Raw genomic sequence first — 15,779 nt, forward strand, 5'->3', positions numbered from 1 at the left:
GGTGATTCTACTTTGATGGAGAAAGTAAGGAAGAGCAAAGCTTTAAATGAGGGTAAAAGGAGAGAAGGCAAAAGCTAGCGTGAAGCTCAAGATTCAGAAATCTAAAATCAGAGCTGCTAGTTCCAAGACTTCCTAGTGAACAAGCGGGAGAGGAAATGGAAGCGTTGTCTGATTTTATCATCGTGGGCTCCCGGACAGTGACTGCAGCCATGGAATGAACAGAAATTGGTCCTTAGAAGGAAAGTCATGACAAATCTTGGCAGCACACTGTAAAACAGAAGTTTCGCTTGGCCGACGGGTCCACATAGTCAAAGCTGTGGTTTGAGCTAGGGATGGGTTGTGAGATTTGGACTATGAGGAAAGCTGAGGACCTTGGAAGAAGGCTTTTGAGAGCCCCTGGAACTGGCATGGAGATCATGGCAGCCAATACTGTAAAGAAATTAATTCAGACCATTCCCTGGAAGATCAGAAGCTTAACTACTTTGGGCACATAACGAGAATGCAGAACTTAGTGGAAAAGACCTTGATGCTGGGGAAAATTAAAAGGGAAAGGGAATGGCAAAGGATGAGGTGGATAGTGTCAGCGAAGCAAAGAACATGAGCTTATACGGACTTTGGGAGATATTGGAGAATATGTGTTGGGGGTCCTATGAGAACTAGGAGACTACGGTTCTGGTCTAGCATTTCCCACTAACTAACTGGCTGTGGGTCCTTGAGAAAACTCGATATTCTCTGTGGACTTTGGTTTTCTAGACGGGCCGGCTCTCCTCGAAGAGCTTATGAAACGGGAGGGAGATGTCGTTCTAAACGGCAGATGGTCATTTTATCATTCTGCGGCCATGCGTGGAATGAATTAACCCCCAAATGTGGAAGCCGTTAAGTCTTAAGGCTCAAGATTTTTCTCTGTTCTTATTTATAGTCTATATTATGATGATAAGGTATAACATAATAATGGGAGTAGCAGAGTGAAGGTAAATAAGACGCACGTTAGCAGGAAGTTCCAGTGTAGACTTGCACGAGCATCACTTTGTTGAACACTTTTCGAGAAATCTCCTGACAAAATCGCACGTCTGCTCTCATGTAAGCACTCGGCTCCGGTTGTTGGATTTGACACCAGTGGTGGCGTTCGCTTCTTTTCTGCACCTGAAAACAGCTTTCTCGCTTACTTGGAAGGCTTGGCTCCCAGAAGAGCCCCAGAGAGGAGCTGAGGGATCCTGGATGTTATCTTCTAGAGAGAAGCCGTATCGGTGTTTGTTCAAGTACTTTCTGTGTGGTGGGCCCTGCGAATGCAGATACAAGCCCAAAATGCATTCTCTGCTTGAGGACATTGCATTCTCTTTGGCCGAGAACCTGCCTAAGGAAATGAAGAGCAGGGCAGAGGGGAACGGGCTATTGAAGTCAGAGCCAAAGCCAAAAGAAGGAAGGCGAGCTCATCTGGTCTTCCTCAAAACGAGTCTCCAGGAGGACCTCACTAATTGGAGGAAGGGCAGAGAGGATTCTATAGAAGAAGCTGGTGGGGAAGAATTAAAACTGAGGGAGGAGTGTTCACACCATGTCAGCCACAACTGTAGTTTTCTTCCCTTCTTTTAAGGGCAGGAATGACTCATGATTGATCGTCTTTGTATCCCTACCACATAATAAGCCTTTAGTAAGTGTTTGTTGATTGGCTTTGTGATGGATGGTGCAGGCACTCATTTCTTTAAAAAAAATCTTTTTAATTTTTCTGAATTATATGTTAATACAATTTTAAATTCTGTTTTCTGACATTTTGCCATCCATATTCTCTCCCTCCCTCCCCAGGAAGGCAAATAATATATTATAGATTATACTGATATCATCATATGATACATACTTCCCTGTTCATCATGTTTTGAAACAAAACACACTGCTTACACTGGAGAAGAAATAAACTGAATAGAATTGATGATCTTTTTAAAAAATATTTAAGCACTTTCCTTCCATCTTACAGTCAGTACTGTGCATTGGTTCTAAGGTAGAAGAGCCCTAAGGGCTAGGCAATAATGGTTAGGTGACTTACCCAGGGTCATCCATCCAGGAAGTCTCTTGAGTCTAGATATGAACCCAGAACCTCCTGTCTCTAGGTCTGCCTCTCAATCCACTGAGCACCCAACTGCTCCCCGGTTACCTTTTAAAGATAATGGAAGGGAGAAAGCATCATTTTATGAGGCAGGTGAAGGACTTTAGAGATTTTTCTAGCATTGTGACGGACGTCCCTGGATGCAATCAGTGAAACGGATCTTGAGTTTTAGGGAAGGAAGATATAAAGTAACATGCGCATGTCGTTGGCAGTTCTCAAGTCATGTTGGGGACCTAAACTGGCCATTGGGTCAACCTTCTGTTTCAACCCTATCACGGTACTTTGGGAGAGCGTCGTAGGACGCCAAAGTCTTACACGAATGAGAATGGGCCAGCGGGCTTCCTGTTCTCCTTTTCTTTAATGTAAAGAAAGAACGTTTGGGGACGAGTAAATATTAGCCACATTCACGCACCCTGATTTACTTCTTATTTAATAATTTAGTATTATAAAATACATTTGACACACACTGAAAATAACACGGGGGGCAGGAAAGGGTTGAATAAAAGGAATTAAAGAATTGCATTTCTTTTTCAGTTAAGCCTTCGGGGACAAGATGTTTCATTGACGGATCCTCGGAGATTGGCAGCGACTTTAAGCTGAGATGTGAATCAGCCGAAGGTTCGCTGCCTTTACATTACGAGTGGCAGAAATTGCCTCCTACAGACAAATTTCCTTCCGTGCCGTCAGCAGGTATCACTGATGTTGTCATTCATGTCTATAGACTAGATTTGCTTGGCTAAACCCTAAATACGTTTTGCCTTCTTCGGATACCGAGATGGAAACTGGTTTAGACTGACGATTAACAGTCGCGTCACCCATCACTTAACTCAACAGAAGTGAGTGCGTTCGCAGCTAAGTCGCAGTAAGACCCCTGAAGGATGCAGGTGGGATTCAGAACTGTCTCTTGATGTGTAATGGTTTTAAATAGACAAAAATAAACTTTGAGTCTAGTCCTGGGGTAGAAGCTCAGCCGTATCCTCTTCATTGTTGTTGTTTAGTCTGACTCTGTGAGCCCATTTGGGGTTTTCTTTTCATATATATACTTTTTTCTTTTTATCTTACCAATGACGTATGATAACAATTGAAAACTTCACAGAGGAGCTGGAGTGGGTTGCCCTTTCCTTCTCCAGCTCATTTTATAGATGGGAAAACGGAGGCAAGCAGGATTGAGTGACTTGCCCAGGGTCACACAGCTAGTGTCCAAGGTCAGATTTGAACTCAAGCCTTCCTGATTCCACGTCCAGCACCCGCCTTCCCTCACTCTAATTGTTCCTATGAAGTTCTTCTGAAGGTCCATTAATGTGTCCAACCCTGTGGAAGAGGGTTTGTTTAGGTCTTATTAGAATCATTGTTCCTGCTGGATTTGTCAGTGTTACATAGATACTGTGTTCATTTTTGTTTATCATTTTCCTCCACGATTTTCCTGGAGTCATGTTCTTTTCTTTAAACTCTCACCTTCCATCTTGGAATCAATACTGTGCATTGGCTCCAAGGCAGGAGAGTGGTAAGAGCTGGGAGTGAAGTGACTTGCCCAGGGTCACATAGCCAGGAAGTGTCTGAGGCCAGATTGGAACCCAGGACTTCCCATCTCTAGGCCTGGCTCTCACTCCACTGAGCCACCCAGCTGTCCCCTGGAGTGATGTTCTTGATTATGTTTCTAGGATTTTCTTTGTAAACATCCTTCACAAAAGGAATCATTTTAATCTGTCTTATAGCATTCTATCATTGATTCCATTTGTGATATCGTTCATTTCCTTCTCTGGGCTCACTGATGGCACAGAAATATCCAGAATGAGAATTCTTCACCTTTTCCTGGTTGATCGACTGCCTTGATAGCCTGTCCAAACCTGGAGCCCTTCTTAAAATGTTTAAAATGCGTCACAGTAAGAAAGTGGGACTACAGAGGAGTCCAGCTCTATTGAAGTGAAGATGTATTGTTTCTCTTTTCACCCTGTGAATCCTCTAACTGTGAGCCACAGACATCAGTGAGGAGCCTCTAGACGCGGGTCTGGCCTTTCCTTCTCTGGTAGGCAGAGGTCTTGGCTTGAGCACTGCACTTCCCTCAGACTGCTAAGGGTCCCGTGGTTATGGTAGGCTTTCTAACGACTTCTTTCCTTCTGAACCTCCAGACAATCCCCTCTTTTCTAAAGGCTAGAAGGATGCTCCACGATTGGTCTTCTGGAGTCAGCACTCCAGACTTTGGAAGCATTTCCATACTGGCTTACTCCACATGATGGTGCTGATGGCATGAACTGTTCTCTTGGCTTTAGTCTCCACAGCACTTCTCACTTCATCCTGATTTCATACGTTTTTCTGGATCAGTAATTTCCATATTCTATTCCATTCATCAGTCGTTCTTCTAGTCTATGTAAGTGGCATTCTCAGGCACCCTCAAGTTCTAGTTCTTGACTTTTCTTCCCAACCCTTTTTAAAAACCTTATTAATTACATTATTGTACAAATTATATATTTAAAGTCAAATAATCCGTACCTTGCTTTGCTAAGTATTCATTCCAAAGCAGAAAAGAGTGGAAAGGGATAAGCAATTGGAGTTAAGTGACTTGCCCAGGGTCACACAGCTGGGGAGTGTCTGAGGCCAGATTTGAACCTAGGACCTCCCATCTCTAGACCTGGCTCTCCATCCATTGAGCTACCCAAATATATTTCCCCTTAATGATTCCCTTCTACTTCTAAATGCATTGATTTTTCTTATGCACAAACTTTTTATTATCAAGAATTCTCTCCCATTCATGTATGTGAAAGTTTTTTCTTTCCTTTCTCTTCTAATTTTTTTATTTTGTTTTTATTATCATACAAAACACACTTCCATATTGGTCATTGTTGTAAGAGCATCCTCATACAAAACCCAAAATAAAATCATAAATACACTGATGTGAAAGATACGCTTTGATCCACGCCCATTCAACTCCAACAGTTCTTTCTCTGGAAGTGGATAGTATCCTCCATCAGAAGTCTTGCAGAATCGTCCCGTATTATTGCATCATTAAGAGTAGCCAAGTTTTTGCAGGTGATCATCATATAATATTGCTGATACTGTGTACAATGTTTTCCCAGTTCTGTTTATTTTGCTCATTCAAGTCTTTTCAACTTTTTCTGAAATCATCTTATCATTTCTTGTAGCACAATCACCAACATATACCACAATTTGTTGGGCCTGATGGACATCCCCTCAATTTCCAATTCTTTGTCATCACAAAAAGAATGGCTATAAATATTTTGTTCAAGTAGGTCCTTTCCCCTTTTGTATATCCTCTTGTGATATAGACCCAGCAGTGGTATTCTAGGATCAAGGCACAGTTTGATAGCCCTTTGGGCCTAGTTCCAAATTGCCCTCCAGAATGGTTGGATCAGTTCACAACTCCACCAACAATGCATTAATATCCCAATTTTTTTTAATATTTTCTTTTTTTATTTAGAATATTTTCTCATGGTTACATGATTCATGATTTCCCTCTTCCCTCCTTCCTTCCAGAGCTGACAAGCAATTCCACTGGGTTATCCATGTATCATTGTTCAAAACCTATTTCCCTGTTATTCATATTTGTAATGGAGTGATCTTTTAACCCCAATCATATCCCCATTGAACTACATGATTGATCACATGTTTTTCTCCTGGGTTTCTACTCCCACAGTTCTTTCTCTGTATGTCGAGAGTGTTCTTTCTCATAAGTTCCTCTGGATTGTCCTGGGTCACTGCATTGCTACTAGTAGAGAAGTCAATTACATTCAAATCCTGCTACAATGTGTCCATCTCTGTGTACAGTGTTCTCCTGGTTCTGCTCCTTTCACTCTGCATCACTTCCTGGAGGTCGTCCCAGTTCACGTGGAATCCCTCCAGTTCATTATTCCTTTCAGCACTATCGCATCACCATCAGATACCACAATTTGTTCAGTAATTCCCCAGTTGATGGAAGTGTCCCAATTTTGCCACATCCCCTCCAGCACTTACCATTTCCTTTCCTGTCATATTGGCCAGTCTGATAAGTATGAGGTTTTAATTTGCATCTCTAAATGAGAATGATTTAGACATATGATCATCTGGTTGCTTGTTCATGTCCTTTGACCCTTTGTCAATTGGGGGATGCCTTGTATTCTTATAAATCTGACTTAGTTCTCTGTATTTGAGCAATGAGACCTTTATCAGAGAAATTTGTTACAAAATTTTTCCTCTAGTTTGTTTCCCCTCTAACCTAATTCGTTTTCTTTGTACAAAAATCTTTTAATTTAATATAATCAAAAGTTACTCATTTTACATCTTATAATGCATTCTAGCTGTTTTAGTCATAAGTGCTTCCTTGCCCCAAAAGTCTGCCAGGTAAAGTGTTCTATGTTCCCTTAATTTAAGTCTGATATCCCTCTTTATGTCTAAATCATATGCTCATTTTGACCGTATCTCGGTATAGGATGTGAGATGTTATTGGTCTATGCCTAGTTTCTGCCGTGCTGTTTTCTAAAGCAGTTATTTCTTATTCCAAAAGCTGGCGTCTTTGGATTTCTCAGAGACCAGGTCGCTGAGGTTATTAACCCCTACGTTTTGTGTATCTAATCTATCCCATTCACTGACCATTGTGTTTCTCAGTCAGTACCAGACTGGTTTGATGATTACAGGTCTGAGATCTGGCACAGCCAGCGGCGGGGCCATCATCCTTCGCTTTTTTTCAGATTGGTTCCCTTGATGGTCTTGACCTTTTGTTTTTCCAGGAAAGTCTTGTCATTGTCTTTTCTAGTTCTATAAAATATTCTTTGCTAGTTTGGTTAGTATGGCACTGATTGATAAGTACATTAATTTACGGAGAATGTGATTTTTAGATTAGCTTCATCTATCCGTGAGCAATTCGTATTTTCCAATTGTTTGGATATGATTTCACTTGTGAAAAATGGCTAGTGATTGTGTTCCTATCATTATAGTGTGGACTTCTTGCGTATTCTGCAACTTTGCTGAATTTGTTCATGATTTCATCTCTTTTTTTAGGCGATTCTCTTTAAGTAGACCATCATGTCATCGACAAAGAACGCTAGCTTCATTTCCACATCGCCTATATGTCATTTCCACCCAAGCTTTTACAAGTTACACCATTGAACTTCTCTCCCTCCTTCTTTCCCTTCCCTTCCCTACTGGCAGGCAATTCAGGCTGGGTTATACGTGCATTGTTGTGCAAAGCAGATTTTCAGATTATTCATTTTCGTAAGTGAGCCTCAATCTTATGAGCCCAAATAAACAATTGGAAAATCATCTGTAAAGCTAGCATTTCTGATGCAAGATTAGCGGACCGGGCGACAGCGGGCACCTGGTCACACTCTTGATCCGATGCAGTCATGTGACCTTTCGCGCTTCTGGGGTCTAATTTGTTAGTCATATAAAGCTAAGTTCTACGAGATTGCTTTTCAGGGTTCCTAGCCGTTTCTGTTGAATAATGTAATGGGAAAAGGAAGAATGCAAAAGGGCTTTGCAATGTGAACTTCCAAGGGAGTCACATGGGAGTCTGGCTCAAGGTCTGGGTGAAGAGTTCCAACACAATTTTTGCAATACAGATTGCTTACCCTCATGGTCAGTGTGCTCTTGTCCTGGGCTGGTTCTCTACGTTGTTTTCCTGAAGTATTTCTCTATTGCTCTGCCCAGTGGCCTTTCCATCAGGCCTCGTCTTGTTTTCCTGCAGTATTTGACACTGTTGTTCACTTCGCCCCTCTTCTGTTTGGTTCTCCCTAGATTCTCCTACTCTGTCACGATTTCCTTTCAGACTAATCCATCTTCCTCTCCTTTGCAGCCTCGCCATTACTATTCCGCCACTGCTCATGAGTTTTCCTCCCACGTCCAATCCAGACTCTTCTCTTCAGTCTTTAGATCGTATTTCTTAGTGATCTCCTTTGGATTCAGCTCTGGAGTGGATCTGCAGCCGCCTTCTGGCAGCTTTCCTGGGATGTCCCACCGGCATCTCGAAGCTCGTCGTGTCCACACTTCCTTCTCTTCACTCTGTCCCTACCTTACCTGGGGCTGTTGAGTCCATGACGGTCCCCGTTCGCAGTTCCCAACTTGGGAGTCCTTCTTCGCTGTGTTCTCCGTCCCTTCCTCCCCCTCTACAGCTCTTGCCTCCATCCTCGTCACCTTGTGCTTGGATTACTGTCCCCAAGAAGGTCCTCAGGGATGCCTTTGTAGCCAGAGTCCCCCATCACCCCCGAACCGCCTCCTGCTTTTCTTTGAAAGCCCGTCAGGATGTGACTGTTGTCTTCCAGGCTCACTTCACGCCGTCTACGTTCCAGCCGCCCTCCTTGCTGCTGCTGGGCGTGCGTCTCCTTAGGGGCAGCTCCGTGTAGTCGCCTTCACCGATTGATAGACACCCTTCGGGGGTGGGGGGGTGAGATCCTTGAGGGCACGGCCCGTCTCACGTGTGTCTGCACTGGCACCACGCGTGGCCTCTGTTTCGTAGCTTAAAACGGCAATGGATACGTGAGATCAGGAAGACTGTGTAAAACGAGTCGTCTTTTTCTACCCGCAGAACTCACCTCGCCCGTCATTTCTGTACGGAACGCCACTCCGGAGCACTCGGGCACGTACAGCTGTTCAGTTAAAAACAGAGTTGGCGTGGATCAGTGTCTGCTGAGGGTGAACGTCGTGCCCCGTGAGTGGAGTCTTGAGATTTGCTGGGGAGGGGGAGGGGCAGGGAGGAAAAGTACGGTGCTTCTGCCACTGATCTTGATGGATCATTTCACTAAATAAGTGTACGTGTTGAAGTAGCTCCTCAGAGGCACGACTTGAACTCAGGTCTTCTTATGCCAGTGCCCGTTATCTGTCTCGATGCTATTTTTTCTCTTCTTTTTGACAATGAACAACAAGGTTCTATATTTCTTCATTTGGGGATTCCATTGAAGTGTGCGTGTGTGCGTGCGTGCGTGCGTGCGTGTGTGTGTGTGCGCGCACGCGTGTGTGTGTGTGTGCGTGCGTGCGTGCGTGTGTGTGTGTCCAGCAATCAGATTTGTTCATTTGTTAATGGACAAGTTTTGTGGTCGTATGATAAAGGGAAGAAGAAGGATTTGTCCTGTATGTGCTCCCGGTAGAGTTAGCGGGAGGCTTTTTCTCTCTCCAGACGCACAGGAAGAGCTCTCCAGTGGGTTGCTTTTGTCACTGGGGCAGCATTTTCTTGGCGGGGAGGGCGTCCAGTGACCTTGTACTCCACTATTAGATTTCTTCAAACAATCCTCTTGAGTGGAACCCCGGGCCGTGGAGTCTGCTAAGTAGGAAGGGACTTGCAGTGCTGTTTGCAGAACTCGGTGTTCTTCGTTGCAGCTTCAAACACGGCGGGCACCATCGCTGGAGCCGTCATAGGGACGTTCTGTGCCCTGTTGCTGCTCGGTCTCCTGATCTTCTGCTGCTGTAAAAAACGCAAAGAGGAAAAGTACGAAAAGGAAGTTCATCACGATATCAGGTAAGCTTGGCAGGCTGACGCCGACCCCCTTCTTTGGACGGAAATCACGTCGGTGACGCTCTGCCCCTTCACATCAGCTAGTTCCGACTCAGAAGGAAGTGGAAGGTTATCGACCGACCCTCACTCTGAGATGACAGAGGGATTGCGGTGGGCTCGGGAGCGTTTGAGCGCCGGTGAAGTCCTGGCTCAGAGCGCTGCGCCTCTGTTTCCGGAAGCCTCGCCGACGACTCTTCCATGCTGGCACCAAGCCAGTCCTTGTCCCACCGTGCCGCACTCTCAGTACGCTCTGAGAAGCGCGTTCCTTATGAAACTAATCGCATTTTGTAGCATTTTTAGAGGTTTATTAAAGATTAAGAATAAAGAAAATACAAGTAAGAAAGCACGGGCCTACGAGGGCCGAACGGCCCATTCACTTACACTACGTCATGAGAGACGCGTCTGCTTGGAAGCGGAAGTAGGAAGAGGGACCCAGTAGGCTTTACAGCCAGTTTAAATAGAAATTTTGATCTCGCCCAGGCAGGGATTTCAGTGAGATTAGAGGGCATCTTGGGAACTAGAGCAAGGACTTCTGGGGATTGAAGTCCGGGGTTCAAGTCTCCATTTTTACAGTTTGTTACAGAAGTAACTGCAGATAGAAGGGCAGGCTGGCGAGCTCCATGTGAGCATAGAATTCCTTCTCCAAAGTGCTGAAACACGACCTGAACAGGGGCTCCTGGTTTAGAAACCAGTAGAATCGCTCTACCATGAACATGATCATGACACGTCACCCTCCTCAGTCATCTGTAACACGAAATTTAGGGGGGAACGGCTGGGTGGCTCAGTGGATCGAGAGTCAGGCCCGGAGATGGACTCAAATCTCGCCTTAGACATTTCCCCGCTGGGTGACCCTGGGCGAGTCATTTAACCCCCATGGCCTAACCCTTGCCGCTCTTCCGCCTTGGAGCCGATACCCAGCATGGATTCCAAGGTGAGGGTTTAAGAAAAATAAATACATTGAGGAGGAGTTCCTCTAAAGCTATTTCCTGTGCCAATTGGCGTTCACATTCATGTGACACGAACTAGACAGAGGTACACGAGTGTGCTGCTCTTAGCTAACGGATATTCATGGAAGAGAGGTCAGGGCTGTGTTTGTATTCTGGTCCCATAGTGAGCCGTTTACTATGTTAAAATCTGAGGGAATGAGAGGCTTTTCCCGAGCCCAGTGGTACGCTGTCGGCCTTGTGCAGGTAGCACCCTTGGCCACAGGGGCTCCAAGCTGGCTTCCTCGAGAGGCTGTAAACAAACGGAGCCCACAAGCGTCCCACCTTCCTCCTCTAACACGGCCCAGTTGCGAGCTTAGCGAGATGCTGACAATGTGTGTGTTTGGGCTTTCGTTGCAGAGAGGATGTTCCTCCCCCCAAGAGCCGCACGTCGACGGCCAGAAGCTACATGGGCAGCAACCACTCGTCTCTGGGCTCCATGTCTCCTTCCAACCTAGAAGGCTACTCCAAAGCTCAGTATAACCAAGTGCCGAGCGAAGACTTGGATCGCGCTCCGCAGAGTCCGAGCTTCCCGGCGGCCAAGGTAGCCGCCTCCAATCTAAGCCGAATGGGGGCCGTTCCCGTCATGATCCCGGCACAGAGCAAAGACGGCTCCATAGTGTAGACGGTCTCAGCCTTTGTCTCTTCAGACTCTTCTTCTCTGGAATGGGGGAAGCTGCCAACCTAGAAAGAAAGGGCTTTGGCAGGCCTAGAGCAATTGAACGTGATCCAATCAAAAGAGGCATCTTCAAAAAACCTGGTTTCCTTGACCCGAGCTTGAATTCTGCATTACTTAAAAACTGAGCGTGTTCTTTCACCTTCCAGCTTGCTCCCTCGCCCATTTCCCAGCATTCTTGTGAGGATGCGCGCTGTGGATCTTAACGTGTTTTCTCACGACTAACTACGGTTGTTCAAAAGAAGAGATCAGGCAGAGGACGGAAGGGAATTTCCTGACGAACAGGGTTTTCCCTCCTTCCTTTAGGAACAACCGACTTCACAGATACTTCGTGTCCACCAGGAAAAGCAGCACATCCTGTTCCTCTTCTGGTTTCCTCAGCCCTGATCTGTAGCGTAGCTATCTAAAACCCTCTGAAACGGAGGAGAATGCTCAAAAGAACGAAAGTGTGTAAAATGGCTGTTCTGGAGTCTGTTGGATGGCAGAGTGCGTGCTGCCGCGATGAGCTGCGCTCTCCACTCTAATTGGGTGCAGATATTTCGCTCAATCTTTTAGCATGCGGACACGCTGCCAGAGTAGCTCATTTCCTTTTTTGTTGTTGTATTTAGTCATGAAGGAGCAGCTGGTAGATCCTCCCAAAAGCCTACGAGGTGCCCATTTGGCCACGGTCTTCACGGAAAAGCCATCCAGACGCCTGGTCTACCTCCTGTGGCCAGCGACAAACGTTTGACCCATCGAGGTCAGGCTACAGATGAGAGCCGCCGCCCTGTGTTAAGGAATATGGTTTATTGCCGTGTGTGCGCTTAACACTTAAACTAGCGAAGTCCAAGCTGACCAGATATTCGGCTGCCTGTTTCAGGCTGTGTATTTATGTGAATGAAATCATTATTTATGCAATTTAAAACACACACACAAAATAAGCCTGCCAGACCTTTAAACATGTCCTACATACGTTCCCCCCTCCTCCCCCCGGCATATTTTTCCCCCAAAATGCGTGTATGTCTATATTGACATTTTTCATCCATTTCCAAGACAGAAACCCACCATCAGGTTTATTTTTCCAAGGATGCCTTTTCCTCCATGAATAGCGTAAATGTACAGCTTTCAGCTCGTGTGTCACGCTCTTAAAGAAGCTTTGTGTGATACTTACAAAAACTTGAAGTAGAGGACAATTTCCTCCGTAGTTTTCTGAAAATTAATCCTTTTTAGCAACCTTAAGTATTTTAACACCAAGTATGTTAAAAATAGAACTGCGCAGCCTAACCTCAGTAGAAGTGAATTTTGCGTTTCCCGCTTTTTCCCCAATATCTGCTGTGAACTTCAACGCTTTTCCCCTTGTAGATTGTCAGAAGAACTTAGTTCCTGAGAAACTTTGGAGTGCTTTACTTGTAAATATTCCATCGAAAAGGCTGTTGTGAACCTGGAGTTATGTGCTGTTTCCTGTATGCGACTAAATGGCTAAAATGCTGAACTTTGCTTTTTTGTCTGTGCGTAGTTTTTGCTGTACCCAAGTAGGACGGAGATAAACTTGCATCTGTGCCTTTATGGTGAACTCATCAAGCATTTCTGTGCCCATGAACCAGCCATCATGAAAGGTGCTTATGGGAAAGGGACTGTTCTTTAACAAAGCACATCACTGTGATACCTTCTATTTTGCTTTTTTGCTGCCTTTTTCTACGTGTCCTTTTTGGATATCATTGAAATGCATTTAAAGAATTAGGTTTTTGTTTTGAATAGCCATTTAACAACTATTTTCTTATGTTCCCGGCTCCTGTGTTCTTAGATTTCTTTTGACTGCTAGAAATTTAGAAGTTATTTTGATAATAGTAAAATGAGTATAAAAATGGATTATGAAACAACAACTTAAAGATTGGATCTTTTTTTTTCCCGCTAAGGAGTAAGCTAGATGCTGTGTCATATGTGTACAATATGTGTGTGACTTTGAAAACTGAACCCTGTAAATTTAGAATTGATAAGTGGAAAAATCCATTCTTTAAAAGAAAAAGTTATCCCATTGGAGAGAGACCTGTCTGCCAGTCGATGGATGTCAAACTGCACGATGTGTGTGATATCTCCTTTCTCAAGTAACTTATAAAAGTTTCGAGTTTTCTTTTGTGAACTTGCACGGGGGCAAATTTAGAGTATCTGCTGTGAGCTGATGGATTTCGTTCTCTTTTTGAACCGTGCAAACCACATTTTAAAATGCTGAAACTGTAGGTACTTGATTTTGTTTATGTTAGTCAAGAAATAATTTGTAGCACATAGGAGTTGGCACAATTTTAACTATTTTCGGTGGCTTGTAGAAATCTACATTGGCCTTCATTATATTCATACATCTCTTCTATTTAGTACTTTAATAAAATGTTTCAGGAAAGTTTTAATTCTAAAAAGTTCCAATAAAGCCAACATTTCACAATAGAATTTATTACAGCAATAATAACAACATATTTGTAGTTTTTTACCTTGTGAGCTCAGAAGAATTCTCACTACAAACTGTAATAAAAATTGTGAAATTAAAATTTCTTTGTCCGTGTTTGTGTCCGTCATTCTATTCAAGTACACGTTTCAACCTTTAATTCGCCTCAACGATACAAGAGTGAAAAGAATGTAATTCATCGATTGGTAAATCATTGTCCCTAGTGATGAACAAAGATCTTGTGAGACGCATATCCATGGACTACCGGGAAAAGATCTTATTTAGTACATATCACAGTGAACAAAACAAGATATAACAATATCAGATTTTGCATTAAAGTAACAGGTTTAAGTATTTTAAATGAAGCTTTTGAAATAAAGCAACTTTCTGATTTTTTATTTCAAAGTGTTGTGTAGTTTCATTTTGCAAATTTTGTGCTTTGTGTGAGATTTAATATCTCATTCCTTTCTATCATTCTTGTCCTCAATGATCAAAAAATTATAAATTTTAAGGTTAGGAGGGATATTTTTGGAGTATAGCATCTGCATTTAGGATGAAGAAACTGAGCTCTGGAGAGGGGAAAAGTGACTTGCCCAAGTCACACATAAATTATCACTTCAGTGGTATAGGTATTTAGAAAAAGTCACATCTCTTGTTCACCCATTCCAATTTTTATTTTTCCTACTAGTGATATGGAAGCCCCCAAATAAATACACAAAGATTGTTTATTCTCTTAAATCTGGACCTTGTTTCAATTTCTCTGACTAGGAACACTCTTCCCTTATTGCTACAATAACAGACGTCCAATCAAAGTTGTGTGAAAGAAAGCATTTTAGTAGTCTTTTTCTAACTATTCAATTCCTAATTATAGTAGCCAAAATATATTATGAATAAATTAAGCCACTTTCACTCTCAGTTTAATTTAATAAACTTCTGATAGCTACTCTGTACAAAAGATCACACTACACCTGAGAACCATAAATAGCATAGAAAGCATTAAGACCCAACCTCCAGCCCCTTCCACAACACTCCTGTTTTTCGGGACCAGCTCTTCTACACAATCTTCTTCTGCATTTATTTGGCTTTTCCATTTTTCTTTCCCAGACAGACCCATATACATAGCCACTGGAGAGGAGTCCAGAGTCGAGGCTCCACTCTGATCTTTGAACTCACTCCCCTTTCCTAACAGTTCTGGGACCAGCTCACTTGAATAGTCCAGGAGTCACGACCTCCAGCCCTTCCAGAAAGACATGCAGCCCTGGGACTACATGCTCCAAACCCCTAAAAATTGCCATCTGCCCTGCCCTAAGCACTGTTGAGTCTTGCCATTAGCTTTATAGCTGAACCTTCATATCCTTTTTCCTAGCTTTTTTCCTCTTTGTGTCCCCAAGATTTAGCAGTACTTGACACTTATATGCTTTTTAATATATTCATTCATTGGCCCTCTCTTCAGAGTATATAGTCTAGTAGGCCACAAATACAAATAAGTGTAATAAAAATAATACCCAATAAGTTCATGAAGGGCACAACCAAAGCCCTAAGTGAAGAAAAAGGGGAGGGGATGTTTCGCTTATACTTTTTAAAAAAAAGGACATTTTTTGCAAGAGTGGTTTTGACAACCGTTTTGCATCCAGGAAACTGCAAAATTGTGAGGTGTTCAGAGGATAGCAAATAGCTTAATTTGACTAGAACACAGATTTTGAAGAGAGGAGTCGTATGAAAAGTAACAATTCATAAAGGAAATCAGTCCCCCAAATATAAAGTGAACTAGAAAGGGACATCTTCTAGTCAACCATCAGCTTAAATATTGTAAGATTTAAATTAATATCCAATAACTCCAAGTAGAAAGAAAACAAACTAAAAGAAATAGAAGTTCAAACCTAATTATCTAACAAAAAGTAAATGGAGGTGTGTAGATTGTCCTGGTTGGCATAAAGCCCCCTTTCCCAGCATGATCAGGGGGGAAGGAAGAGGGGCGTGGTCACACACAAACTATCTCCAAAATGTAAGGATGTAACCTGAGAACAAAAGTAGGATGCTAGGAGTTAAAGTCCTGGGGAGAAAAATCTAATTATGCAATATTGATAACTGAGGCTCAAAGTTGAGCGGATTGTCTTAAGGTTTCATAG

At 43.3% G+C, this 15,779-nt stretch overlaps 1 protein-coding gene across 1 annotated transcript in view; it reads left to right on the forward strand.

The window, feature by feature from the left end:
- CXADR (CXADR Ig-like cell adhesion molecule) overlaps positions 1-13,753 on the forward strand; it is a 43,403-nt gene extending 29,650 nt beyond the window's left edge. Inside the window, exons 4-7 of the mRNA XM_056797052.1 lie at positions 2,633-2,788; positions 8,613-8,735; positions 9,401-9,539; positions 10,919-13,753. Coding sequence (XP_056653030.1) covers positions 2,633-2,788; positions 8,613-8,735; positions 9,401-9,539; positions 10,919-11,183 — 683 coding nt within the window. The 3' untranslated portion in view covers positions 11,184-13,753. The remainder of the gene's footprint in view (positions 1-2,632; positions 2,789-8,612; positions 8,736-9,400; positions 9,540-10,918) is intronic.
- The last annotated feature ends 2,026 nt before the right edge of the window (positions 13,754-15,779 follow it).

The sequence above is a fragment of the Monodelphis domestica genome, chromosome 4 (assembly GCF_027887165.1).
Source record: "Monodelphis domestica isolate mMonDom1 chromosome 4, mMonDom1.pri, whole genome shotgun sequence".
Classification (NCBI taxonomy): Eukaryota; Metazoa; Chordata; class Mammalia; order Didelphimorphia; family Didelphidae; genus Monodelphis; species Monodelphis domestica.